Source organism: Camelina sativa, chromosome 3 (genome assembly GCF_030686135.1).
Source record: "Camelina sativa cultivar CO46 ecotype springtype chromosome 3, ASM3068613v1".
Lineage (NCBI taxonomy): Eukaryota > Viridiplantae > Streptophyta > Magnoliopsida > Brassicales > Brassicaceae > Camelina > Camelina sativa.
Genome location: NC_141882.1, coordinates 23,096,376 through 23,123,976, shown reverse-complemented (window position 1 = coordinate 23,123,976; position 27,601 = coordinate 23,096,376). Strand labels below are relative to the sequence as shown.

General features: G+C 37.7%; 5 protein-coding genes across 9 annotated transcripts; 2 read left to right on the top strand and 3 right to left on the bottom strand.

Annotated features, from left to right (window-relative positions):
* Positions 1–3,425: 3,425 nt before the first annotated feature.
* On the top strand, positions 3,426–4,826 carry LOC147947584 (uncharacterized). The gene is made up of 2 exons (XM_087507353.1): positions 3,426–3,884; positions 3,969–4,826. The coding sequence occupies exons 1-2, from the start codon at positions 3,426–3,428 to the stop codon at positions 4,824–4,826; spliced, it is 1,317 nt and encodes a 438-aa protein (XP_087363479.1).
* A 46-nt stretch (positions 4,827–4,872) lies between these two features.
* LOC104757912 (polypyrimidine tract-binding protein homolog 3) lies at positions 4,873–8,498 on the top strand. 3 transcript variants are annotated; one of them, XM_087506595.1, is made up of 15 exons: positions 4,936–5,150; positions 5,440–5,511; positions 5,606–5,677; positions 5,753–5,829; positions 5,903–5,984; positions 6,207–6,330; positions 6,553–6,617; positions 6,725–6,774; positions 6,886–6,927; positions 7,030–7,081; positions 7,164–7,188; positions 7,271–7,284; positions 7,473–7,580; positions 7,668–7,811; positions 7,922–8,498. In XM_087506595.1, exons 2-15 carry the CDS (start codon positions 5,455–5,457, stop codon positions 8,309–8,311), a joined length of 1,302 nt encoding a protein of 433 aa, XP_087362721.1. In that variant the 5' UTR covers positions 4,936–5,150; positions 5,440–5,454; the 3' UTR covers positions 8,312–8,498. The 3 variants fall into 3 exon arrangements, 1 of the variants encoding a protein (XP_087362721.1); XR_015594031.1 differs by lacking the exon at positions 7,271–7,284 and having other exon boundaries at positions 4,873–5,102; positions 7,164–7,192; XR_015594032.1 differs by lacking the exon at positions 7,271–7,284 and having other exon boundaries at positions 4,901–5,150; positions 7,164–7,192.
* Positions 8,499–8,746: 248 nt separating this feature from the next.
* LOC104777524 (large ribosomal subunit protein uL3z-like) lies at positions 8,747–10,893 on the bottom strand. Its single transcript, XM_010501796.3, has 6 exons — positions 10,762–10,893; positions 10,436–10,530; positions 10,231–10,341; positions 9,829–10,133; positions 9,331–9,740; positions 8,747–9,240 (listed from the first exon to the last, which is right to left on the bottom strand). Exons 2-6 carry the CDS (start codon positions 10,518–10,520, stop codon positions 8,982–8,984), a joined length of 1,170 nt encoding a protein of 389 aa, XP_010500098.1. The 5' UTR covers positions 10,521–10,530; positions 10,762–10,893; the 3' UTR covers positions 8,747–8,981.
* Positions 10,894–11,435: 542 nt separating this feature from the next.
* LOC104777523 (ethylene-responsive transcription factor RAP2-6-like) lies at positions 11,436–12,695 on the bottom strand. 2 transcript variants are annotated; one of them, XM_010501794.2, is made up of 2 exons: positions 12,136–12,695; positions 11,436–12,062 (listed from the first exon to the last, which is right to left on the bottom strand). In XM_010501794.2, exons 1-2 carry the CDS (start codon positions 12,317–12,319, stop codon positions 11,623–11,625), a joined length of 624 nt encoding a protein of 207 aa, XP_010500096.1. In that variant the 5' UTR covers positions 12,320–12,695; the 3' UTR covers positions 11,436–11,622. The 2 variants fall into 2 exon arrangements, with proteins under 2 accessions (XP_010500096.1, XP_010500097.1); XM_010501795.2 differs by having other exon boundaries at positions 11,436–12,059; positions 12,136–12,649.
* A 6,001-nt stretch (positions 12,696–18,696) lies between these two features.
* LOC147947583 (uncharacterized) lies at positions 18,697–21,323 on the bottom strand. 2 transcript variants are annotated; one of them, XM_087495963.1, is made up of 3 exons: positions 19,729–21,299; positions 19,266–19,638; positions 18,697–19,055 (listed from the first exon to the last, which is right to left on the bottom strand). In XM_087495963.1, exons 2-3 carry the CDS (start codon positions 19,636–19,638, stop codon positions 18,874–18,876), a joined length of 555 nt encoding a protein of 184 aa, XP_087352089.1. In that variant the 5' UTR covers positions 19,729–21,299; the 3' UTR covers positions 18,697–18,873. The 2 variants fall into 2 exon arrangements, with proteins under 2 accessions (XP_087352089.1, XP_087352086.1); XM_087495960.1 differs by having other exon boundaries at positions 19,266–21,323.
* Between the last annotated feature and the right edge of the window lie 6,278 nt (positions 21,324–27,601).

The window sequence follows — 27,601 nt, the reverse complement described above, 5'->3', positions numbered from 1 at the left end:
CGGGATCCGTATGTGAATGTGGAGTTAAGGGCCGATTTGTTCCTGTCTCACGGGGTTGTGTATAAATTCATTCACCCGACCATTATCAAGGTCACGGGATTTGTTCCGTTTGGTTCTCATATCCGTTTGTTGTTGTTTCTTTCTGTTGGATGTATTTGTGGTTGTATTACCTCAGACTTAATAAAACCTTGCTTACTCTTTTTTGGCTCGGGGGATTTTTTTCTCCTTTGTTCCCACTTGTTTTGCGTTTCGGCTTTTATGTTGCTGTTAGTTTTCTCCCGTGTTTGGCTTATATTGGTTGGAAGTATGACTTTCTCAATAGTCTTAGGTTGAAAATTATTTTATTATTTAATCAGGAGGGAAAGGGTGCCATAATAGGTTGTTCCACTTCTATTTCTTATTTAAGAATGGCTCATCGGTTGCATATTTGCAAATCGGATAAGTTATGGGAATGTATCAAGGAAAGATTTGGGATTTTGCCTCTTTTTGAGAAAGACAACTTTTGGTTCTCTAGTGGCGATGGCGATGGTAAAGGCCTTTCTAGGGTTTTGACCCCGACAATGAAATGGTTTGTCTATGTGGTAGTTTACTGGTTAATCATTGGTCGGAGTGTCTTATTTTTGGGGCTGTGCATCAGATTATTGAAACTGTTGGAAGCTAACGTTAACTCGTCGATTCATGGAGTGGAGAAGGCGGGATTTAGTGGCGAGCAACCACTATAATCGAGAGTTTATAAATGAATATCTTGAGTTGGAATTGTCAAGGGCTTGGTAATAAGGCCTCTATAGGGAATCTTAGGGATCTTTGGAATAAACATAGGCCAGATTTTTTATTTCTTATGGAAACCAAACAGTCTTTTTCTTTTTTGGAAAAATTTGTAGGCCATTTTGGCTATAATAATTTGACAACAGTGGAACCTGTTAGTTGTAGTGGTGGTTTGGCTTTATTTTATAATAAAGATACTTTTAATGTTTCAATTCTAATGGAGACAAATAGATTAATTGATGTTGAAGCACGTTTTAAGGGGCATGTTATTCGTTTGACTTTTGTCTGTGGTGATCCTGTTCCCAAGAACCGAGACTTGGTTTGGGAACGGTTGACAAGGATAAGTACTACTCGGTCTACACCTTGGTTTATAATTGGGGGTTTTAATGAATTAACTGGTAATCATGAAAAACGTGGAGGGAGGTTACGCCCCGCTTCTTCCTTTCTCGATTTTAACAGCAAGATTTGGGATTGTGGTTTTCTGGAATTCCCATATCTGGGTGATTGTCTCTCCTGGAGGGGTTGGCGAGATAAGAAGCATATCCGGTGTCGATTGGATAGGGCTTTAGGTAATGAGGATTGGCATGATTTATTCCCGGACACGGTGACTGAATATTTGCCGATGATCGCATCTGATCATATGCCTCTCGTGACTAGTGTAGGAGCGAAGAGGCCGCGGAGAAGGCAGATTTTTATGTTTGATCGTTGTTGGATTGGTAAGACGGGTTTAATGGAGGTGATCTCGTCTGGTTGGGCTGCTGACCGGGATCACGGATCACCAAGGTTCAGGGACAAAATCGTGAATTGTAGGCGGGCGATCTCTCGTTGGCGTAAAACGTAGGCCCAATATGGTAGGGTTTTGATTGAGGATCTAAAACGGCAGCTGGAGGTGGCTCAGGCTGATGATACATCTGCTCCAGAGTTAATTTTGGACTTACATTCCCAGTTGCGCGAGGCATACCGGGATGAGGAAATTCATTGGTATCAAAAGAGTAGGAATCGTTGGATGCGGGTGGGGGGTAAAAATACAAAGTATTTTCAGGCACAAACTAAGCAGCGTCTGGCTCGTAATCATATTGTTGGGCTTTATAATAAGCATGAGGTTTGGTCTACGGATGATGCGGATATTTGTGATACGGCTGTCTCGTATTTTGAGGAACTGTTCACTACAATTAATCCTGATAATTTTGAGGAAGTATTACGTGAGGTCAACACGATAATTTCAGAAGCGGATAATGAACAGTTAACAGCCCCGGCTACAGAAGCAGAGGTGAGACGGGCTTTATTTATGATGCACCCGGATAAAGCTCCAGGGCCGGATGGGATGACTGCTTTGTTCTTTCAGAAGGCATGGACGGTTGTTAAAGCGGACCTAGTTTCTATGGTCAATCAGTTTCTTGATGAGGGTGTTTTTGATAAGAGTTTAAATCGAACGCACCTCTGTCTTATCCCTAAGGTGGCTAAACCGACACGGATGACAGAGTTGCGTTCTATTAGCTTGTGTAATGTGGGGTACAAGATACTCTCAAAAGTCTTGTGTGAACGCCTTACGGTGCTTTTACCTGGTCTAATTTCGGAGACACAATCGGCCTTTGTTCCGAGTTGTTTGATCTCGGACAATATATCGATTGCTCAGGAGATGTTTCACGGGTTGCGGACGAATAAGTCTTGTAGAGGAAAGTTTATGGCAATTAAGCCGGATATGAGTAAGGCGTATGATAGAGTTGAGTGGGGTTTTTTAGAGGCTTTACTACGAAAAATGGGTTTTGCGGAACGATGGATTTCCTGGCTTATGTTTTGTGTCTCTTCGGTGGAGTATAGGGTTCTTCTCAATGGTCAACCAAATGGTTTGATAGTTCCGGAAAGGGGATTGAGACAGGGCGATCCGCTATCACCATACTTATTTATTTTATGTACGGAGGTCCTTATTGCAAATATTCGGAAGGCAGAGGCCGATAAGCGGATTACGGGTATTTCGGTGGCAAACAAGTGCCCGCCAATCACTCACTTGTTAATTGCGGATGACAGTCTGTTTTTCTGTAAGGTTGATAAGGAACAATGTGGGGTCGTTTTGGATATTCTAAAACAGTATGAGGCGGTCTCGGGGCAGCAAATTAATTTTGCAAAATCTTCGGTTCAGTTTGGTCACATGGTATATGATATGGCAAAGACGGAAATTCAGGGGGTCCTAGGAATAACCAATCAGGGCAGTATAGGTTCTTATTTGGGAATCCCTGAGAGTTTGGGGGGGGTCCAAAACGAAGGTTTTTTCCTTTGTACGGGATCGTCTGCAGAGTCGGACGACCGGCTGGTCAGCGAGGTTACTCTCAAAAGGGGGGAAAGAGGTGATGATTAAGTCTGACGCGACGGCTGTCCCGACTTTTGTGATATCTTGTTATCGTCTTCCCAAGACTATCACATCTAAACTGACTAGTGCAGTGGCAAACTTCTGGTGGAGTACGAATTGTTAGGCAGGGGGTATGCATTGGATCGCTTGGGAGAGGCTTTGTTGTAGCAAGCAGTTGGGTGGATTGGGTTTCAAGAGTGTTGATGATTTTAACACGGCTTTGCTGGCTAAGCAGTTATAGCGATTAGTAGATTGTCCAGACTCACTGTTTGCAAGTGTTTTTAGAAGTAGGTATTATCGGAACTCCGATCCTATGGATCCAATACGGTCTTATTCACCCTCGTATGGGTGGAGGAGTATCGTATCTGCTCGCTCTCTGGTGAAAAAACGGCTAATTATACGGGTTGGCTCAGGGACCTCCATTTTGATATGGTCTGATCCCTGGGTTCCAACTCAATTCTCGAGACCAGCCTTAAGTAACGGTCCTTTTAAGGACCCAAATCTCCGGTTACCTGATTTGATTGATCGACGAACGAATTCTTGGCGAAAAGATCTGCTTACTCAGCATTTTGATCCTGTGGATGTCGCCCTGATAGAGGCAATTCCTCTAAGCAGCTGTTCCAAGGCAGATTATATAGGATGGCACTTTACTAAAACTGGGAAATATAAGGTAAAATCTGGATATGAGACGGAACGTTTGGATGTCCAAGGTCCTTTTCAGGCATTCGGATCTGGTCCAGCAATGACTCCCCTTCTTGCTAGGGTTTGGCAAGTAAAATGTCCACCAAAACTATAACATTTTATGTGGTAAGTTTTATCGGGTTGTATTTCTGTATCGACTAATTTGCGTCGTCAGGAATTGAGTTGTGATGTCGTTTGTACACGGTGCGGGATGGAGGAGGAGGATATAAATCATGCCATCTTTCTATGCCCGCCGGCCCGACAAGCCTGGGCTTTAGCTCATCTACCAGTGGGGCCGCAACTCTTTCCGAAGAACTCTGTATATGCTAATGTTGATCATTTTCTAGATCCCATAAGTCCGGGTTCACAGGTTCAGGTTTTTCCTTGGATGATGTGGTATATTTGGAAAGCTCGAAACGCCCGTGTTTTTGAAAACCAGGCTGAACGCCCTGATGAGGTTGTCCGGGTGGCGGAGGGTGAGACTTTGTCCTGGCAGGAGGCTCAGGTAGATGTCGAGGGGGAGGAGTTTCCCTCCACTACTATGGGTCTAACACCTGGGTATAGAAGGGGTTTATCTCTACCTAAAATTTTTATGGGACAAAGATGTTATGTTGACGGCTCTTGGAAAGCGACAGATGTTTTTGCCGTTGCAGGATGGTGTTGTATTTCATCAGAAGGATCGCTCCTAGTGCTTGGAGCGACAAATTTCCGGCGAAGTTTATCCCCGTTACATGCAGAAGTTGAAGCCTTCATCTGGGCGATGCGATGTATGATTGGACATGACTTCCGAGATGTGGCTTTTCTTACCGACTGCTCCGACTTGGTGAAGATGGTGTCTTCCCCAACTGATTGGCCAGCTTTTGCAACATATTTAGACGATATTCGGATCGACAGGGAGGAGTTTTTTTCTTTCTCTTTGATTTATGTTTCTCGTTATGCTAATGAACGAGCGGATTCTTTAGCATGCCAAACGCGTGTGTCTCTGCATCATATTTTGTTTGTAGACAATTTTCATCCTAATTGGCTCGTTTGAACTGATTTTTTTGTTTTTTTAAAAAAAAAAAAGGATTTGGCCGAAAGAGACAAGAGGCACGAAAAAAAAAAGTCGATAGTATAAAGAAAAAATTAGTAGATAGATAGAAAGATAGGGTTAAAGGAAGCTCAACGAGAAAGCATTGACGACGAGACGGACGACGAGACACCCCTCTCTCTCTCTCTCTCTCTCAATCTCGAGCCCCCCTTCCCTTCCCTTCCTTCGATCTACACTCTCTATTTCTCTCTCTCTCTCTCTCTCCTCTCTCTCTCTCAGGCGAGCCAACTCTTCTCTCTCTCTCTCTTCCTCTGTCTCTCTCTCTCAGTATGTGTTGTTCCCCTTAGCCGATTTGGATATACTTTTTTTCATGTTTTCTTGGCTTTGATTCGATTACTCTCATCGATTCCTTCCAATGTTGTGTATTTTCTCTAATTGATGTTTCTGTTTTGATTGGAGTCTTTTTTTCTGAATCTCTCCCCACTTTGTGTTGTAAAATTGGAAACGAATTAGTATTGATTTTTATTTCGTGAGCGGGAAACAAATTGATTGATTGATTGATTGTATCCTACTCTAAATCTAAATGGGGTTTGTCTTGGTTGAATTTTTTTTACAGGTCGTCTTTTGAAAAATGGCTGAATCTTCCAAAGTCATTCATGTTCGTAATGTTGGTCATGAGATTTCTGAAGTAAAGATATTTAAACCCCTCTTCTTCCTCTCTTTATTGTATTTTAACCCTTCATTTGGTTTGTACCCAAGTAATAACTTGTTTGTTTCATCAGAATGATTTGCTTCAGCTTTTTCAACCATTTGGGGTTATAACTAAGCTTGTCATGCTCAGGGCTAAGAATCAGGTTTCTCTTCTTTCTTGTGCTATCTCTCTAATGAGGAAACTTATGGCTTAATGGGAGATTCCTTTTTTTTGAAAGGCTCTTCTCCAAATGCAAGATGTTCCTTCCGCAGTCAGTGCCCTTCAGTTTTTTACTAATGTGCAGCCAACTATAAGGTTTGTTTTGTCACCACTCAATCACAGTTCTTTTCTCCTGTCTTTATTTTCTGACGTTTCTTTGCATTTTTAGAGGTAGGAATGTGTATGTCCAGTTCTCTTCTCATCAAGAGTTGACAACTATAGAGCAGAATATTCATGGACGGGAAGATGAGGTTTGTAAATTTTTACCTCATTTAGTTAGCGTCATTAATTTTTACATGACAAAGCTTGTTTTGTTATATATCTTGTCTTGTCGTTTCATTTATGTCAAATGAGGAGCTTACATCTCCCTCGTGGTTCTTAACCGTCACTTCTTCTTTTTTTCTTTTCTTTCTATCTTCTTTCCGTCTTTTGTCTGACTGGTGGTTTGCTGTGGGATGGTGGATGATGTACAGCCGAATCGTATTCTCTTAGTCACAATCCATCACATGCTGTATCCAATTACTGTTGACGTGCTGCATCAAGTTTTTTCTCCTTATGGATTTGTCGAGAAGCTCGTCACTTTCCAGAAGTCTGCTGGTCAGCTTCTCCGCGTTTCTTTTCTCTCTATCTTTCTCTCTTCTATTCGGTTTAGCTCTTATATTGGATTGGATTTTCTACTAGTTGGTTACAGTTTGTCTTTTTTCATGTGTTATTGGCCTCTCTTTTATGTAGGGATACAATATTTCTCTGAAAATTTTGTTTACTTCCATTTAGTAGCTTGATGATTGTTAACTTTAAGCTTGTTTGTGGACTCTTTAGGCTTTCAAGCTCTTATACAGTATCAGGTACAACAGTGTGCTGCCTCTGCTAGAACTGCTCTACAGGTGCTTGTCTGCAAGACCTTTTTATAAACTTTTTTACCCAAAAGAATTCTAGTTCTGCCTTACCTTTCTAATAACTGAAATAATATTTGTCATCTTCTTTGTGGCAGGGTCGTAACATATATGATGGGTGTTGTCAGTTGGATATTCAGTTCTCAAAGTATGCACTGTTTGCTTATTTATGTTATTAGTGACTGTTATTGTTACTTTGTTAGTCTGTACTATTTTTTGCTCTAGTGTTGCCAGTATTGATTAATTCTTTCATCTTCAGTCTTGAGGAGCTGCAAGTAAATTACAACAATGATCGATCTAGGTATGGATTATGTCTTCAGTCTGGCTTTCCATCTTCTCAGCGGTTATGCAATCTGATATTATATTGGTGTTCATAAAACTGATTTGTTTTGCCTTTATATAGGGATTATACAAACCCAAACCTGCCAGCAGAGCAAAAAGGCCGATCATCGCATGTATGAATAGCTTTATTAATTAAATACATACGCTTTATATACTTTTATGTGGTCTTAATGTTCTGATTTTCTTCTCTTGCAGCCTGGCGGTTATGGTGATGTAGGAGGTATGTATCACATGAAAGTATTTATGTGTTGTTCTTCTATAATATGGTCTTTTTTACTAATTCATATATTTCTTTTTTTCAGTGGCATATCCTCAGGTGGGTAAAGCTAAGCTTGATACACAGTTTTAGCAACACTTTTGGTCGAGATATCGCAATGATCACTTTTCTCTCACATATGTTCTCTAAATAGCTCCCTTTAATTGATTGAACCTTCTAGTCTATTCGTGATTTCATTCAATTATATGCATAATTGTCTCATCTATGTGCTATTACTTTGATACTAGATGGCAAACACAGCCGCAATTGCAGCTGCCTTTGGAGGAGGCTTGCCTCCGGGTATAACTGGCACAAATGATAGGTGTACATTGCTTGTCTCCAATCTGAATGCGGATGTAAGTTGGTCATTTCCCCTTCTGCTTTTGACAACTTGTTTTTTTCTTACAATATTTTCCGGGCTTACCAGTTTTCATTTGTCTCAGAGTGTTGATGAGGATAAGCTATTCAATCTGTTTTCTCTTTACGGGAACATTGTAAGGATTAAGCTTCTTCGGAACAAACCTGACCACGCCCTTGTCCAAATGGGTGATGGTTTCCAAGCTGAACTTGCAGTACATTTCCTCAAGGTTTGTCTATGCCCTTTTTTTGTCAATATAAGCGCATTTGATATTGTACTGAGACAAGTTCTGAGTTACGAAGATGTATAATGGAAATGTTAATTTGTGTTTCTTTGCAGGGAGCGATGCTGTTTGGTAAGCGGCTAGAAGTAAACTTCTCGAAGCATCCAAATATAACACCAGGCACAGACTCCCATGATTATGTAAACTCGAATCTGAACCGCTTCAACCGCAATGCTGCAAAGAACTACCGCTATTGCTGCTCCCCTACAAAGATGATTCACCTGTCGACACTTCCTCAAGACGTGACAGAGGAGGAAGTGGTGAACCATGTGCAAGAACACGGGGCAATAGTGAACACGAAAGTGTTTGAGATGAACGGGAAAAAGCAAGCTCTGGTACAGTTTGAGAGTGAGGAGGAAGCTGCGGAAGCATTGGTGTGCAAGCACGCGACTTCTCTAGGCGGATCAATTATCAGAATCTCCTTCTCCCAGCTACAGACGATTTAAAATCGCTAAAACGCTTCTCTCTCTTTCTCTCTCCTCTAATAACATTAGGGTTTGGTGAGGATTAATGAATGTATGTCTGCTTTCCTACTCTTTCTGCTCTCTATTTGTCTTAACTTGTGTTGGTTTTAATTGTTTGTCTTGATTTTGTGGGATCAACATTTAATGGTAATATAAAGACCATAAGAAAGGAAGTACTAGTAGAGTTCTAATCTCAGTAATATTGCATCATTGATCGTTTTGTATGTTTCTCTCTGCAAAGTTGCATTTAGAAGCTACAAAAATAAAAATGTCATGCACATTTTTCTGACGTGACGTGGTAATAAATGAATTAAAGTTGTACGCACACAAAATTGTGGTTTTGGACAATTTTAGTAATTCTTAAACAACAGCCTTTAGACAAGTTCCAAACAACAACAAATGCACAAGACAGACAGATGCAGAAAAGGTTTCTAAGTTTGATTGTTGTCTTTTAATGCTTCTGGTTCATTTTCAATAAATGATAAAGAACACATAAAAACTTAAAAGACTCAAAACTTGAGATAGTAAAAACTAAAAACAAACAACAAAAACAGCAATGGATTGTTTGAAGGATAATATCTCTCTTAGACAAGTAGCAACAGATACCCAACATAAAACTTTCTAAGAAGAAATGTGATCAACACAACGACTCTTACTGCTTGACACGGCCGTAAAACTTGTTCTTCTCCTGGGTAGTCTGGAAGCGACCATGTCCAAAGATTGAGGAAGTGTCGATGAACTTCAGCTTGATCTCCTCCATGGCAAGACGGGATGTCTGAGTGAGCAATGACTGTCTCAGAGTTACAACTCTCTTCTTGGGACCCATGCAGCATCCCTTAATCATCAAGTAGTCATCCTTCACAATACCGTAGTGTGGGAATCCTCCCATTGGGGTGACATTCTTCTCAGTCCTATATCATAACCAAAACATAATTGTCAGCATTGTCTTACAGAAGAAATAAGTAATCATAAACAGACAGAATAGAGAAGTTTCTACAAACCTGTCATATTCAGTCATGGCTGAATGTGCCTCAGTACCAACTTTGCCCAACCTGTAAATCTTCTTGTTAAGCTCAGTACGGTGATGGTAACCATTCTGACCAGCCCTAGCAACAGTGTAGGACACTCTGGCAGGATGCCAGGCACCGATACAAGCAACCTTACGTAGACCCCTGTGAGTCTTACGTGGGAGACGGGTAACACCCCAACGGGTAACAACACCTTCGTAACCCTTACCCTTGGTGACACCAATGACATCAATCATTTCATCCTTCTGGAAAACAGCTTCAATTGGGATCTGCTTCTCAAAGAAACTGTAGGCAAAGTCAACCTTCTGGGCAATGGTACCACCATTGATCTGGATCTCCATCATGTGTGCTTTCTTCTGCTTCAATCCCTTCATCTTTCTGATCTGTAGTTAGAGGTAACAAAGAATTGTCAGCAGGAACATAGTGCAGAAGATGTTAACATCAACAAAACATTCAATGAACAATTATTACCTGAGTGTGGGCCAAAACACGGATGACAGTAGCGTACTTCTTCATCTTCTCAAGCTGGGTCTGAATGCTCTTCTTACCATCCTCAGTTTCATACTGCTTGGCGTAGCCAGTGAAAGCCTTCTTCTTAGACTTGGCCCAGTTCTTGTAGAACCTTCTCCTGACCTCCTCACTCAAGTGCTGTGCCCAGACAGTGTTCAAAGACCTCAAACCTCTTGGGGTCTTCACATAGGCAACAACTCCAACAACAACCATAGCGGGTGTCTCAATGATGGTAACAGCCTCACAGGTCTCCTTCTTGTGAAGCTCTACACAACAATAAAAAAAACACAAAGTTCAAGACTTTAATACGAAGAAGCTCACTAAAGACGCATCTGAATAAGGAAGAACACAGATAATACTTACTGGATCCAGGTTTCTCGACTTCTCTGACAATGTGAGTCATACCAGCCTTGTAACCCATGAAAGCTGTGAACTTGCAAGGCTTGGTTTGGTCATCCTTAGGGAAAGCCTTCACTGATAACCCAACCAATAAATAGAGTGTAAGCAAAACCAAAACACAAAATGAATCCAAAGAAACAGAAACTTCAAATGAATCAAAAAATCAAACCTTTTCCTCTGTGACGGTTGGCTCTCTTCCTGGGAAGGAAACCAAGAGAACCGTGTCTGGGGTGCTCAAACTTCCTGTGAGACATTCTTCTCCTTCTACCCTCACATCAATACAACAACACCATCATCAGATCAAGAAACAGAGCTTCTCTATATATATTATGACGAAATGATTGCTTCAGAACCACACTCAAACACAGAGATTCAAGAGTGACAAAGAGTAATACTCCTAAATTCGCTAAACTAGAGAGAACCGTTAAGCTAGATATACATTTTCTGGTGACTTCACAATAATGGAAGTGAAAAATGGAGGAGAGAAAGACAAACCTTGTGGCCTCCGGCTGCTATGCTCCAACGATGAGAACTGCAAGAGAGAAATGAACTTCAAAACCCTAGTTCCAATTTATAGTAAGACCATCTAGGTTTTATGAGACTCTCAAATGTGGGCTGAATTAAGCTAATGGGCCTAAACCCAAATAAGAGTTTTTTAAAACTTAGATTTTTAATTGGTAAACTTTCTTGCCTGATTCCAATTATAATAATAAAAATTAGATAAAAAGGTTTATTTTTAGATTTTTGTATTGTACATAGATGAATTGGTTTGAATAGAAGACATTTCATATGAATATAGTATTTAGAAACAGTAATTATAATGGATTATTTCAATGATATTTATTTTTATTTTTTAAATAATTTTAATGTGTTTATGATATTATAAAGAACTATAGATGAAACACTTTTCAAAAACAAAAAAAAATGATAAAAATAACATAATAACAGGGTTACTTTACGAGTAGTTTATTAAATGATTAATTTGTTAATTTACTCTTCCAATTTAATTGGTGTAAACATCTCAATTGGGAGTGTGTGTGATTGTGAATAGTAGACAACAAAAATATTTGTTAAAAGAAAATAGAGATTTATTGGTTTTATTTAAGTGACAGATCACAGATGTCTAAAACTACAAATGAAACGGTTACGGAAGGGAATAAAATAATGACTTTAGGTAACACCTGGATCCTTTTTTCTTATTCTGTAATGTACAATCATACGCTAATTACAAGACTTTGATCACAAATTGTATATTCACAACATTCGAAGACAAGAAGGCAACAATCGGATTGAAGTTGTATTAGAAGTGATGAACTCGCAAATTGAATACAAAGAGATACAAAGCCTTGATATGAATTAACCATACGAAGGGTAGTTGTATTGGTCATACTCGGTCCATGGTTGTGTGAAAAAGTGGTTTTCCTCCTCTCTTGGCTGCAACATGCCTATTAATGATGGTTGCTGCTCCGTATATCCATAGGATGATGATAAACTTGGACATTGTTCCAAGTATGTTAGAGGAGGTTGCATTGAGTTCTCCAAGAAGTGAGAATCTGGTTGAATCGTCTGAGTTCCTACATTTTCGGGGAAATTAAGCTTCGCTTTGCTGCCTCTAAAGCGGAGTGCCGCGGCATCGTATGCTCTTGCAGCGTCCTCGGCTGTGTCAAAGGTGCCAAGCCAAACACGCATCGCCTTGTGTGGGTCTTTAATCTCTGCCGCCCATTTTCCCCATGGTCGTTGCCTCACTCCTCTATATCTCTTTGGCTTCTCCATAGACGTTGAGCTTTCACATTCTTCTGTCATTGTTTCACTGGTTAGTAGTGCACACAATAGCTAAATTTTTTTTCAAGTTTAGTAAAGCACACATACCGGTAACCAATGGTTGAGGAGGCAAAGCAAACTCTTCTCTTGCTATTGTGTGACCCGTTGTCCACATGGCCATAGCTAAGGGTTCGGCCTCGCCGGAGACAACATCAGTCAGCACAGATACCATAGCTGAAATCGCGGTGGTAGACAAGTTGTAACCCGGGGGATAATATTCTGGCTCGTTCATGATTCTTGTTATTTCTTCGGCATTGTAGAAATATTGGCCTTTGCCGGTTTCCTCGTTGGGCTCAAGTTGGTTCGCCAGTGTTGTGTTTGCTCGGATTGTGTTGTTAGTATCGTTTTTTTAGTAGAGATGATTGTTAGTAAGATATGTAAAACCATTGGAAAGAGGCTTATATAGTCCATAGTCTATGGCCAATCCAACATGTCTTTCTCTAGCCGTCATACAAATAGTGACATGTGGGAGAAATAGACAGACCCAACGATTTCCGAACCAACTTGAACTATAGACCTTCATGAGTCGACACGTCGATTGATTTAGCTACACTAATATTATAACTTTACAAATATGTATTTGGTTTTATTAAATAAAGGTTTTTTTTTTCTTGGTCAACCAGTTGAAGATATATACTATATATTGAATGCACATGTTGAATATCTAAAAAACGTGTGTTCACACGAAAGGCCTAGGAATCAAGAGTACAACCCAAAAGGATTCGTCGGTGATCTCTTTAGATTAGCTGAATATGATGCGTTCATGTCCGATTTGAGTTATTGCATATCTTTTTAACTACACTTGTTGTAACTGCCGACATCATTTTATTACAATCATATCTTATCCATCGAGCTCAATATGAACAAAGTTCCAAAACTATACCAAGTCACAAGTCACAACAATCTTTTCTTATCAATAGATTCATTGCACTATGGAATTTTATCTAACATTATATGTATATCAAACAAGAACCGTCCAAAAGTGTTGTTGAAATATTATTAATTGTGACCAGTCGTTGTGTTAATTCTAGCACAGTATCCATATTGAATTTAGCGATTTTAGAAAAGTTTTTCGTACGACTAAAAGAGGGGATGGGATGTCAATCCTTGAAAGAAAATTCTTCCACGTGTCTAATTAATTCTTGTTATCTTTGAACGAAAAGACAACAACAAAATTATGAAGACAACTCTAATATTTTTCTTAGTGGGTTATTGGTTTGAGATTTAAATAAAGTTTTAAAGATTTTAAATGTTATGTAAAATCTATTGTTATTAGATCAAAATTTTGATAAATTTTGTTAAAATTTATTGTTATTAGTTTGTGATTTGTAAAAAGTCATTTAAAAATCTTAACAAATCTGGGTTATTGGATTCAGACTTTTATAAAGTCATTAAAAGTTTTGTGTTATTCAATTAAAACAAAAGAATCTAGTATTGTTAATGAGTTCAATTATTTTGTTATTGGTTCATGATTTTAGACACTTTCTTTACAAAATAAAATCATGGAAAGTATCATAAAAATAGAGGGATTGTTTAGAGAACTTTACAAAATTTTAGAAAACTAATCAACAAAACTCTTTGCTATCTTTAACAATCTTTCAATTATTCACTTTTAATGATTTTGTTGAATTTTTCAAAAATTTTCATAAATCTCAAACCAATACCACCCCTTAATATATATGGTGCCTCTTTATTATTTTTCTTATATTTAAAATAAGTAAAATATAAAATATATGACAACTCTAATAGTTTTTTCTCAATAAATAAAAATTTTATTTAATTATTTTTTTTCTATATTTACTATATATGCGATTTTAAAAATAAATTTGAAAGTATTGAAAATATAAAGAATAATACCGTCGGAAAATTATGTTTTTTTGTGTGGTCAAGCAAAGATGTAATCATATAACCTGTATTCTAAACTTGGATGAACCCAGTTTCTTAAGAGAAGAGACAACTCTAATAATGTAGTTAAGAATATGAGTGGGGTAACAAAATTTAAATTATTTAGAATTTGAATTTGGTCGGTTCATACATAAATATATGGGTTGGTCGTGGAAGCCAATTGCGTTATTGGAAAACATATCTTTTATGAAATAACTAGACTTTAGAATGTAATATGTATGTTAATTTTCAACAAAAAAATTATCTCTTGTAGTTATTGTAAGCAGAAGCAGTTGTGCAGGAAGAGTAGGTAGACAATTCTTACACGATATATTTAGGTACCACAACGTACGATAAATTTAATCTCTTATAAATGTACATTAAAGCGTTACTAACCAACAGTAATACAAATAAAATCACATCAAACCAAATTTGTCACATATGTGTAGAGGTAGCTTGTTCTCTAATTTTTTCTTTTCTAGCTCTAGTGTTTTAAAGTTTCAGATTTTCTAAAAAGTCACAATTTATTTTTAAAGGTATTTTTACATTTTTTTGCTAAAAAAAGTTTTTTACATATATTACTTAACAGATTTCTAAGTTAAAATGCCTTCAAAATTTTAGACCCTACTCCTTCGTTTTAGTGGCTTCCCCCTATGAGCTGAACCGAATCCATTCACTATAGTTATTAGTTAACATGATCATATTAGCTAAATAATTTGACGAATCTTATCATAGATAAATGACGTTGTTTCTTTATCATATTTCAGCTTAATATAAAACTTTACTGGATACATATATCTGTTTGTCATGCAATGTATCTTATCACGTTATTGATACACTTAATTAAAATTATGACTAATGTAAAATCTGGTATATGCATTTTTTCTTTTTCCAACATTGGTCGCCCAAATCGAAGAGAAAGAGTTTACAAAAAAAGTTTCAGAAATTAAAGATTTTGAAGAACGAGCTAGACAATTTGCCCTTATGTTTGATTCGCGCGGGATCTTGTGCAGGGTGAAGAGAGGGAAAGATGCTCTGACCAAAGAAAAATCCTCCAACAGGTTCGAAAAAGCGGGCCAATCGTCTGGCGTCTGCACCATCGCAAGTAACTCTGCACAATCCGTCTCAAATGCTTGACAATCCACCACTACCGCCATCAGAGACTCCATAGCCCAGATCAAAGCTTGAAGTTCCGCATGTAAGGGCGTAAGGCCACGTCGCTGACTCCGGGCTCCCAGAAGAATCGTCAAATCCTCACCATCGCAAAACCACCACCCCCAAACTCTGGAAAGGATCCGAACTTTTCCATGAACCATCAATCTGACAGCGGGAGGAGGACTCCCTGTCCTCTAGAATAGTCGGAGGTTGTAAAGAACTCTCTGTGAAAGATTTAACATCATCCCACAACAATTTATCATTAATCGCTTGATTTACAATATCTAACGGCTCTGCCTCTGTTCCCTGAAAAAACTTTTTATTCCTATCTTTCCAGACTGACCAAAGTAGCCAGGATAGACGTGAAGTGATATCAGAAATCCCCGAATTCGGTGCCGCCTGCCAATAAATAAAATCTAGATTCGCATAGACTGAAGCATATGGAAAGCCGTCCGGATCTAGCGAGGCAGAAGACAGCTCCCATATACTTCGCGAACGAGGACACTCAAAAAGAGCATGGTTAATGGTCTCGGTTGCAGAGACACATCTTTTACACTGGGTATCACATCGAATACCTCGATACGCAAGTCGTTCCAATACAGGGAGAGTACCAGAAGCGATCTGCCAAAAGAAATGTTGTACCTTTGGAGGAACCTCAAGTTTCCAAGCTTGAGCTCGAAGAGCCATACACGTAGGTACAAATTCAACATCCTCAATCAACTCCCGCGCTAAACGATAGCCTGATTTAACCGAATACTTCCCTGACTTAGTAAAATGCCATACTAATCGGTCCGGTTTATACACTTTACTAACCGCAATACTCCGAACAATCGATATATCCACCGGGTCAAAAAACTCCTCTAATATAGGTAAATGCCAATCCTTCCTAGTTGGATTAATCAAATGATTAACCATCAAACTCGGGAGCAATAAACGACCCCGACCATTGGCTGGTCTTGGCCGGATATCTGGCAACCACGGATCACGCCAAACCGAGATAGAAAAGCCAGAACCTACCGCCCACCTCGCACCTTGTTCCACCAGTTCCTTAGTTGAGTAGATACTCCTCCACGCAAAAGAAGGATTATATGGTTTTTTGGCCAAAAGAGGGTGTTTATTCCTAAAATATCGACCTCTCATTACCTGAGCCACTAAGGAAGTCGGGTAATGAATTAGACGCCAAAACTGTTTTGCCAACATGGCATCATTAAATTGATCCAGAGCTTTGAAACCTAGACCCCCTTTACACTTATCTTGACACATTTTATCCCAAGCTACTCAATGCATACCATGAGCCTTATCATTCGACTTCCACCAGAAGGTAGAAATAGCACTTGTTAGTTTGGAAGTCAACTCCTGTGGCAGTTTAAAGCATGACATAACATGAGTAGGGAGTGCTACCGCCACTGACTTAATCATAATCTCCTTACCACCCTTCGATAAAAGCTTCGCAGACCAACCATTTACCCGGTCATCCAACCGGTCCTTAACATAGCTAAAAACCTTAGTTTTCGAACCCTGGAGGCTTTCTGGAATACCCAAATAAGAACCCATACCGCCCTCTTTAGAGATACCAATGACGGATTTTAGGTGTGATCTTATATCAAATGGGACCTTTTTACCAAACATGATAGAAGATTTCTCCAGATTAACCTCTTGTCCTGAGGCGTTACCATAATCACCAATTATTTCCATTACCTTCCTACACTCAGTCGCCTGCGCTTTACAAAAAAACACACTATCATCAACAAATAACAGATGGGAAATAGTGGGGCTATCACGGGCAATCGAAATACCCGTTAATTTCTTTTCAAGTTCTGATTTTTTAATATTCGCTATCAAAAACTCTGTACATAGTATGAACAAATACGGTGATAGAGGATCCCCCTGCCGTAATCCCCTCTGTGGTGAAATAGAACCCTGCGGCTGACCGTTCAATAGAACTTGATATGACACAAAAGATACACACCACATTATCCACAAAATCCATTTCCTGGAAAAACCTAATTAAACCAGAACCGCTTCCAAAAAATCCCATTAAACCCGATCATATGCCTTACTTATATCCGTCTTAAAAGCCAGAAACTCCGTCTGGCATCAACGGTTAGTATTTAATCTATGAAACATCTCCTGAGCAACTAGGATATTCTCTGTGATTAAGCGACTAGAGACAAAGGCCGACTGAGTTTCTGAAACCAAGAGAGGCAAGAAGCGTTTTAACCGAAAGCACAATACTTTAGAAATAATTTTATAACTCACATTACAATGACTGGTCGGTCTAAAGTCCGCCATCCGCTGCGGCCTATCAACCTTGGGAATAAGACAGATATTGGTCTCATTTAAACAAGGATCAAAACGATCCGTTCGAAAAAAGTCCTGAACCAAAGCCACGAAAGCCACCAAAGCCACCAAATCCCCTTTCAAAGAAGACCAAAAGCGTTGAAAAACAAAGCTGTCATACCGTCAGGGCCTGGTGTTTTCTCCGGATGCATCGCAGACAAAGCCTTACGGACTTCCACTTCAGAAATATCCCTACTAAGATCTCTGTTCATACTATCTGTAATTAATGGATTCATTTCTTGAACCATCTCTGAGATACCTCTACCAGCTGACTTCTTAAAAAGATCCTCAAAGTATTTAGTAGCGATATGTTCCATACCCGAGGGAATTTCGTGCCAGACATTATCAATGTCCAAATAAGCCAACAATCCTATTTCTTACCCGCCTCTGTTTAGTAGAGGCATGGAAATATTTAGTATTTTTATCCCCAACCCTGAGCCAGAATTTCCTACTTTTTTGTTGCCAGTATATCTCCTCATCACGGTACGCCTCCTTTAATGTCCTCTCAATACCTCGAATTTCCTCCTATGAAATCGAATCACCCATTTTTGCCTCCTACAGAGCCGCCATCAAGGAAGAAATGAGAGAGGGACTGGAGCTAATATTATTCTTTCGCCACCAAGAATCGAATTCCTACAGTTTCTTATCTTATCCACAAAACTTGGAATCCGGAAATTTCTTGTACGATTCCACCCGGACTCAACCGCACCTAAAATACCCTCCTTACCCAACCAGCGTTTATCAAAACGGAACTGTCTACATCGTCGCCTATCCATCTTCAGACAAGTTGCCAAAATTGGACAATGGTCAGAACCAATCATCTCTAAATACTCTACCTTCGGGTTCGGATAAAACCCATGTCAATCCTCATTACCCATTGCACGGTCTAACCGACAACGAACCACTTGATTATTACATCGGTTACCTCTCTAGGATAATTGCTCCCCATAACAAGGGAATTCCAAAATCCCACAATGAACAAGCATTGATTTAAAAGGCACAAAAGAAGAAACTGGTCGCAACGCGCCACCCTTTTTCTCATGATTCCCTACAAGTTCGTTGAAATCACCTATCAACAACCAGGGATCAACACAGAAGGACCCAATGTCCATCAATCTATCCCAAACCTTCTCTCGGTGTTGGGGAACAAGATCACCATAAACAAAAGACATAAAGACCAATTGTTGTCCAATAAAAGCTTGTGTATCAATAATACGATCACTATCGAAAAGAATTGAAAGATTTATCTCATTCATAAAAAATAAAGCGAGGCTACCGCTAGACCCGCAGGGTTCAACAATATACAAATTATTAAAACCAAACTTATTCTGAAATTTTTGTAAATAAGAAAAACATTTCTTTGTTTCTGATAAAAATAAAATGTCTGGTCGATGCTTCTTCCACAAATCACCCAAGTAATTTTCTGTCAGATCGGCCCCAATGCCCTGACAGTTCCAACTTAAAATCTTCACTATGAGCCGGTGGTTTCAGGGGCGCCACCATCCCTTTCTCAAGAGTACGACTTCCTCCATTGCCACCTTTTGCCTGTTGACCTTGCTTGCCCACCACCCCTGATTTATTGCCTTTATCTGCAAGTTTAAGAGATGAAACTTTAGCTAAAAGACGTTTCCCAGGTGAAGCCAGGGGCAATACCACTTTCTTCTAACCATGAAACCCTTTACTACCATTGGAACTACCTACAGTATCCTTAACACAAATCGTTTTTCCCAAAGAAACAGACTCCATAGCGGTATTCATAACACTCAAACTCAAATTAAGAGGATCAGAAACATGTGTACCTTGGGTGGTATCGTCCTCCGCACCTAGACCCGACTCAGTACCAGCATTTGTAACGATGTCCGACTCTTGCCCTAACTCCTCAGGATTATCAACATCATCGAATTCCCCATCTTCTAACAGGTCATCAGTACTTTCATTGAAAGGTAAATCCGCAAGATCATCGAACCCTCCTTTTGCACCATAATCCACAGCCATCTCCATGGAGGCATCCTCAATCTTCCCAGACAAAGCACCACCAAGAGCAAGACTATGAGCCTTTTTCTCACCTGAAGCTTGCTTAACCTTATACATTGGTTTAGGCCACACAGGTCTAATACCCTTCCTCTGTGGCGGTAAACATGTACCAGGATCCACCATATCACCGCCAACCATCTGCGTACCAGAAACATAACCCATATTAGTTCCGGACCCACTACTTTGATAACGCATTTGATGACCCCATGCTTGACCATGATTCCTCACCTGAAGAGGAAAGCCGGAAGAGCTGAACTCACTACTCTGAAACTGTGGTTATCTCCTCTCATTGGAATGCTCAGAGTGGAAGTCCAAAGCTCGTTTAACATGCTTGCTTGGTTTCTCCCACCCACCATCATGTTGAACAAAACCTTGTTTAGTCGACACCTGCTGCCGTTGGTGTATCCCCCTCTTATCCGTGTGATCCCCATTACCTCGAACCGCATTAGCATTTGTCAAATCATGACATACTAGCACATCATGTGTTAGGCGCCAACAATGTTTGCAATACCCAGACAACTTTTCATAATCAATAGTGACCACCACCTCGTCACCCGTATCAAAAGGAACCACCAAGTTGAGTAACAATGGTTTGAATCCATTAACCGTGACACAAATACTTCATGTTTCCTCATCAAGTTCCTTAATACGACCAATCTTCTTCCCTATAGCCTCAAGTGTTGCAACCTCCCACAAGTGCATAGGAATCCCTCCCACCTTCACCCATAAACTGATGGCTGATGGATATGAACCAGACACTATTGGTTCCCAACGAACCAGCGAGATCAACCAACCATCAAAGTGATATGGACCGTTAAGCAAGACACCCTGAAGATCCTCTTCTTCTTCAAAATTAAATTGGAAAGTCCCCTGACCCAAATCAGCTCCCATAACCTTAGCATCCAACTTCCAAATCTTGGGAAGATTAACAAGCAGAGACTCCATCCTCTGCACAGCAGGGTTCATCAACCTTCCAATGAGATTTAGGGAAAATTGTTGAATCCGCTGAGCCAAGACAGAATCTAAGATTTTCACAACCTCTGTGCGGACCAAGGTAGCCTTGCCTTTATTAAGATCCAACTGAGCCATGGAAAGCCGCAGAAAGATACACCACCGAAACCACCGAGAAGCACCTTGAACCACAAGAAAAAATAATCCGGTACAATAGCACCAAAGAGCCCACCGATAAAAGAGTACTATCAGAGATAAGTGAAGAGAAAATGAGACTCTAAGCCAAATAAATATACAGCGGTAGAGCAAAATCCATAACCCAAAAGAAACTGAAGATCCTATCTGCTTGATTACCAACACCTTCCATGATTGTAAATAATCAGATATTCTCATGCCCACGATCCGCCCTAGACAAGGAAAGAAAATCCCATTACCCGGTACCAATAGAATCAGATCCCTAATAGCAGAGATCTCCTCAATCCTCAGTATAAACTGGAAAATCAAATCTACCCGAAAATCCACAAAAGGAAACCGCAAATCCAAACGACCAGCAACCTAGATCCCACCACATATACCTCAAAATCGCATAATCATACACCCAATACCATAGACCCAAGTATCTTTTCTTCTTATTATTCCTTGGCCCCATATCTGTGAAACCCAAAATAACGGAGATCCCCCACTTGAGGCCAGATCTGATAATAAAAAAGAGGAAGAATCGAACCAATTCCGTATCCAACATCCTCCGAGAGCAACTGAGAGACCATATCTCGTTCCTCTCCCAACGCCGCCGTACACAACCATCTCAATACAAAACCCTAAAAATCGCAACAACCATCGCTATCTTCGACTTCTTTTTGTTATTGTACAATATTTTTATGAGTCATGTATATGCATCTTTTTAATGCAACTTCACCCTTCCTTTTTTAATTTATTTATGAAAATAGTGAAAAGCCTGTACATATTATTGTGATAACAATGTATGGTCGAGATCCCTTATGGTAAAAACCCTTTCTTAAAAGTAAAACTACGTCGTTTTAGAAATTAAAAACAAAATACCTAAACGGAATTAATCCGTCCAGACCGCTTATATCCGCTTAATCACCGCCAAACCCGCCAAACTTGACCTACGCTTAATACCCCCGATTTTACAAAAATCCACGCGGACTAAGGACGCCTAGCGCCTCAGCGGCGCCTAGGCGGGCGCCTAGGCCGACTTTTCGAACACTGGTCATTTTAGTTTTTCATTGTTGACAACATGACTTTTTTTTTTTTTTGTTAAAGCAATATATAAAGTTTTTACAAAGTAACTTCATCATTATTGCAAAATAAAACTGATGGTCCGGCCACACAATTTATAGCTTTAACAATTCATTGTTAAATACACATTAATGTTTTTGTTCCCTTTTTACAATAAAATTTACCTAAATCTAAATATTGTTTAATTTCACATATATTGTTAATACTAAATTTTCATATATATATATATATATATATATATATCAATACAATAAAACTTGTATGTTTTTCACCATAGCATGACACATCGGCTTTAAAATTCAAGCTGGTGTGGATACATCATTTAAAATCAATAGCCAATAGAATTATAACAAATAATACACATCAACATTTTTTACCAGTAATAATCGTTTTCTATTTCATGTCACTTTCTCTCTTTTGAAAAAACCTAGCCACTCTTCCTTTGTTAGTTGTACACATATGTCGACAAAAGTTAGAAATCGAAAGGTTTCAACTTCTTCCAGCGATGTCTCATCTCGAGTTGTATCGTGATATCTGTCATGTCGGAGTTAACGAGATTTTGGCCGAAATGGATCCTTGATTTCAAGCGTTTAAGGCTATGGATGGTTTGGAAATATATAGTGAATCCAGTTGAAGGAATGAACGATGATTAGACATTACTGGCTTAGGGACTCTAAACTCGAACCTAAACCCACCTTGAAGAACTTGATCGAGCATGCAGGTTGAAGCTAATACAAAGCATAAATATTAAGGAATCATATTTAGAGATTTCTGAAGAAGCTTTGTGACACTCTAACTTCAGAAATTTTGCCTATGGCTACGGGGAAGGCCTACCATACGATCCCTCCGAGAGTGATCTCCACGTTGTCTTCTCATACAGTAAGTGTAGTTTGTGTTTCTGAAGTTTCAATATCTCTAAATGGGTTTTTCTTATGCCTTTTTGTTTGTACAAATTGTAGATATTATGAAGTTGTTGATGTCAATCTTATTCAAGACAAGAGTACTGGTAAATCAGGGTTTTGCATTTTCTGCGTATGAAGATCAAAGAAGTACCACTCTTGTTCTTGGTTATTGAAGCTCTTCTTTTGATGACTCTTACACATTGTTTTTATGTGGATTTTGGTGTTGTAATTTATTGTTTGAAGCTTTTTCAGTTAGTTTTTGTGATTGCAGTAATTTGAATGGAGCTGAAGTGTTGGCACAGGTCATTAGGTTGGATAAACCATTGTGGCAAATATGTTAAGTGAGAAGAAGATGATGAAGAGTATGCAGACCTTTTGAAAGGGGAAAGTGTACTCGTAGGGTTTCTTGCATCGTGTTTACATGCAATCGATCTTGAAAAAACCCTTTTATGTCGTCAGGTTCACTAAGAAGCAATAACTTGGATAAATAAAGATGGACATCCTCCATGCAAATAAGTTGTACTTCTCCACAAACATTCATAATTAAAACCCAAAACCAAAAATATTACCAATGAACAATGTAAAAAACTATATTAATAATGACTTTTTTTTAATTACAAACACTTATAAAATTATTTCAAAATAAGAAAAATAAAAATAAAATATAAGCAATCCCAAGGCGTAACGCGGGTACTATACTAATATATATAAAATAGGAGAGTCCTCTCTCCATCTAGCCTATCCACTAAAGCATCACTACTTTTTCACATTAAAATATAATTAAAATATTCATTTAGTGCATATTTATATTACTTATAATTAATACAAGTTTAAATATATATAAAACGAATTATGTAAAATAAAAATAGAAAAATAGAAAAAATAATATTATTATTTTTCACCTTAAAGTAAAATTAAAATATTTATTTAGTGCATATTTACGTTAGTTATAATTAATAAAAACTTTAAATAAATAAAAATGAATTAAGGAAAATTGAAATGTTAAAATATTAAAAAACTACTATTAATTGTTTTAGTAATAATATAATTAAATCTTAAAAATAAATATGAAAAATAATATACTTTAAATTTTAAATGTGTTAATGAGTTTTGAAATGGAAATAAATTTTAACTGCATGGTATAATTTACGTAATTTGTATTTATAAAATTTTAAACAGGAAAAATTAAATTTAAAGGTTAACATTACTAGATAACAATATTTCTTATTAAATTTAATTTTAAGAAAATTAAAATTAAACTAAATTAAACTTAAAATTATGGTTTAAGACGAATATATTATAAGGATTACACATTATCTTCTGAATTTATGTAATAAATTTTGAAAATTTTAAAACATTATCATCCATGTTATAAAAATAATAATTAATGATCATATTACTCATAAGTTGTACAATAAAATATACAAAAATGAAATGTAGGTCGTTAAAAGAATGATTATTTTGTAACATCTCTGAGGAGAAATAGCTATTTTCAAGTGGAACTAAAACTTTATAACATGAGAAAAAAAGAAAAAAAAATGACGTTTCATAAATTAAATCAAATACTATTAAACCAAAAAACATGAGTACTATAAGATAGTTGTTAAAGAGAAAATAATTATGATATGTCTCAAAAATCAATTTCCATCACATTATATATTATATCTGAGCCAATAGAAAGTGAAAAGAAAGTAGAAGTAAAGTGGCAATAAGTGCATCGTTGAAAATTATGAAAGAATTGGTAGAAAAAGTGTTTAAAAATAAATAACTAAAACTTGAAAAGATAATCCATATGACTAGTGTATTTTAAAAGTAGATGTAGTGTAGACTGAATGAGATTGGTTTGCTTAGATTTTATATGTAGTAGTGTGTTGCTTAACGTAGATTTTTTTGGTAGCTTATGAGAATCTGAATTGGAGTTTGAATGACCTAAGTAGTATACATTCTGATCTATATTGGAGAAAACTGATAGAGATTCTTTTGTGGAAAAAGTATTAAATTTTTCTTTTTTATTTGTGTGCTAAAATATTTACTTTTACTTAAGAATAATTTCGTCAAAAAAGTTGGAAAAAATCCTATAAATAAAACTTTGTTTTCTAAATTTACCTTTCAACTTAGAAAATTAAAGATCAGCGGTAGAAAATCGAGTTTTAATGAAAATATAAATTTGACGTATTTTCAAAAAAGTTTGATGATTATATTCATTATTGTTTTAATTATTTTGTTTGGTCTAATAATTTATTAATTTTTAAATTACACATAAATTTAGATTTACGTCCCTAAAAAATTTAGTTTAATTATTTATCATAATTTAAAAACTTAAAAGCTACAACCGAGTGTCATCTTTATACTATTAAAAGAGAAGTATTTTTAATAATTAGACATAGATTAAGAGATTATTACACGAAATGTCATTTAAAACAGAATAAGGATATGCATAACTGAGAGCCAAACATATACAATTAATAAATGAATTGTATAAGGTAAAAGTATATCTAAACAGACCTGTAAGCAAATTAAATACGGATAAAGAAAGAATATTATAATTAATCGTAAGAAATTTTGAAACAAGAATTACGAATATCAAATCCGATCTCAACAGACTCTCTGCCAAGATTTCCGACCCTAATTTCGAATTATCTGGAAAAAAAAGGACAACGACATACAATTTTTTTGGAAAGTTGATACTAGAGTTACAATTTATGTTATGTTTGATTTATATAAAATATATTATACAGTCACAATCATAATTAATAGCACAAAAAAGGAAACAAGTAAAAACGTAAACAACATTAACGACATACAAAAATTAGAGGATGTTGATATTATGGTTACAATTTCTGTAATATTCCATTTTTAAAAATGGTATTCTATAATCACAATCATATTACTACCATATTCCATTGCTTTTGATTTAATCCTATTAAAACTTTTCTAAAACTATGATAAGATGAAGATATTTTCTACTAACAACAATTAGGAAATTTATGGCAATTAGGAAACTATGGCGAAATTTGTAGAAACCATCAACGAACAATTAAGAAATTTATGCAATATATTTGGCAAAAATATCTTAACAATAAATGAAAAATCTCAAACAGATATTGAACTTTTTCTGTACCATTCTCCTATATATAACGAAATATTTTTGTTTAAGCCTACAAATATCTTTTTTTTTTTTTCGTTTTTCAATTTTGTTAGAACATAGTAGTTTTTTCTTTTTGCTAATTGAAATAGTTTTATAATCTAATTTGAGTTTAATATTCTTGATTTCAGCGTTCAGTGTGGAAATGGTTGTCACTGTTTCTTCAAACCAATGGTACTTTGATCTATTTATTCTTTAAGTTTACATTGTTTTTTGAATTGGAGGATTTTATATTATGTTAGAGTTTGATCTTTATTTTCCATGACACACCCTTCGATTGAAAAAGCTTAAAAATTGAGTTCTTATTAAATCATCAAAAATACTTATTAGGATATGGAGAAGAGAAGGAAGAACATTTGATAGAACACTGGATCCTCAAATCGACTCATCGAGCTAGATGGTATGAAGCATGACTACGTTCATTCTGGCTTTTTCAGTTTGTTTAAAGATTATTTTTGTGTATTATTAAAGTGCGTGTTTTGTTTTTGTAGATGGCAAACTTTGGTTTGATTTTTTAGACCGGCGAATCAAATACATTAAGAATTTAATTGTTTGGTATTTACAATGGCTAATAATTAGGGTGTGTTTATGCAGGGTTTCAGCTATGGAGAATCTTCGATCACACAAGAAACAAGTACAAAACCATTTAAACACGGAGGTAACAGACTTTAATTGTGAAACGACCTGACCCGTTTTTTAATAAATAATAAATAATAATATAATAATAATAATAATAAATAAAATATAACTAGTGGTCCCATACCCACTAGTCACCTAACCACAATTACAAACAACAGTGGAATAACAAACACCAGTGGAATAACAAACACCAATATCAATAATACTCAATAATAGATTAACCAATATCCAAACATAACCATTCCAATGTCAAACAACAGGAAACGAGGAACCGACAACCTAACAAGTTCTAAAGACCCAACTCTAGCAACCTAACAATGTCAGACAACAACCAATCGAGTCCCTAGAACATCCTCATCTTCATTGCCTTGATTCCACAATCACACTTTGCCTTTACTTGCACCACAAACACAAATTGAGATGCATGTCCTAAACAGGACCGCCACCAAAGCCAAACAAATGTCCTAAAAAGGACCGCCACAAAGGCCAAACAAATGTCTTAAATAGGACCGGCACCAAGGCCACTCGTTCCGAAGGACCGTCATAAAGCCCATCTGTCCCGAAGGACCGTCACAAAGTATATCTGTCCCGAAGGACCGTCACAAAGACCATCTATCCTGAAGGACCATCACAAAGACAATCTGTCCCGAAGGACCGTCATAAAGACCATCTGTCCCGAAGGACCGCCTAGACAGGAAACTTTGGCTAAACAGCCCGCCACAAAGGCCACACTCTGGGTAAACAGCCCACCACAATGGCCACCCTCAGGCTAAACAGCCCGCCAAAGGCCACCCAATGGCTAAACAGCCCGCCACAAAGACCACACAACGGCTAAAAAGCCCGCCACAAAGGCTACACAATGGCTAAACAGCCCGCCGCAAAGGCCACAAAACAGCTAAACAACCCACCACAAAGGCCACACAACGGCTTAACAGCCCGCCACAAAGGCCACACAACGGCTAAACAGTCCGCCACAAAGGCCACACAATGACTAATCAGCCCGCCACAAAAAACCACACACGTCTCGCAAGACCGCCGCACAAGGAACACGATAACCCCATGGTCTGCCACAAAGGCCATACTAGCCTCTCCAAGGCTAACAACCACTAAAAATGGACAAATTCTAACTCACATAAAACTTTCCATTTTTAGAAATTTCCACTTCTGGAAACTTTCCTCTTTTAGCAACTACTAATCAAGAAAC

Excerpts from the sequence above, each read along its gene's own strand:
- LOC104757912 (XM_087506595.1), top strand. The coding sequence starts at position 5,455 with ATGGCTGAATCTTCCAAAGTCATTCATGTTCGTAATGTTGGTCATGAG. Across the intron at positions 6,331-6,552 it reads CACTTTCCAGAAGTCTGCTG|GCTTTCAAGCTCTTATACAG; the intron begins GTCAGCTTCTCC and ends TGGACTCTTTAG. Across the intron at positions 7,082-7,163 it reads AAAAAGGCCGATCATCGCAT|CCTGGCGGTTATGGTGATGT; the intron begins GTATGAATAGCT and ends CTTCTCTTGCAG.
- LOC104777523 (XM_010501794.2), bottom strand. The coding sequence starts at position 12,319 with ATGAACGAGCCAGAATATTATCCCCCGGGTTACAACTTGTCTACCACC. Across the intron at positions 12,063-12,135 it reads TCCTCAACCATTGGTTACCG|AAGAATGTGAAAGCTCAACG; the intron begins GTATGTGTGCTT and ends AAACAATGACAG.
- LOC147947584 (XM_087507353.1), top strand. The coding sequence starts at position 3,426 with ATGGATCCAATACGGTCTTATTCACCCTCGTATGGGTGGAGGAGTATC. Across the intron at positions 3,885-3,968 it reads TTCTTGCTAGGGTTTGGCAA|GAATTGAGTTGTGATGTCGT; the intron begins GTAAAATGTCCA and ends TTGCGTCGTCAG.
- LOC104777524 (XM_010501796.3), bottom strand. The coding sequence starts at position 10,520 with ATGTCTCACAGGAAGTTTGAGCACCCCAGACACGGTTCTCTTGGTTTC. Across the intron at positions 10,134-10,230 it reads AGTCGAGAAACCTGGATCCA|AGCTTCACAAGAAGGAGACC; the intron begins GTAAGTATTATC and ends ATTGTTGTGTAG. Across the intron at positions 9,241-9,330 it reads GCCATGACTGAATATGACAG|GACTGAGAAGAATGTCACCC; the intron begins GTTTGTAGAAAC and ends GTTATGATATAG.
- LOC147947583 (XM_087495960.1), bottom strand. The coding sequence starts at position 19,695 with ATGCGTTATCAAAGTAGTGGGTCCGGAACTAATATGGGTTATGTTTCT. Across the intron at positions 19,056-19,265 it reads GGAGGACGATACCACCCAAG|ATAAAGGCAATAAATCAGGG; the intron begins GTACACATGTTT and ends TTAAACTTGCAG.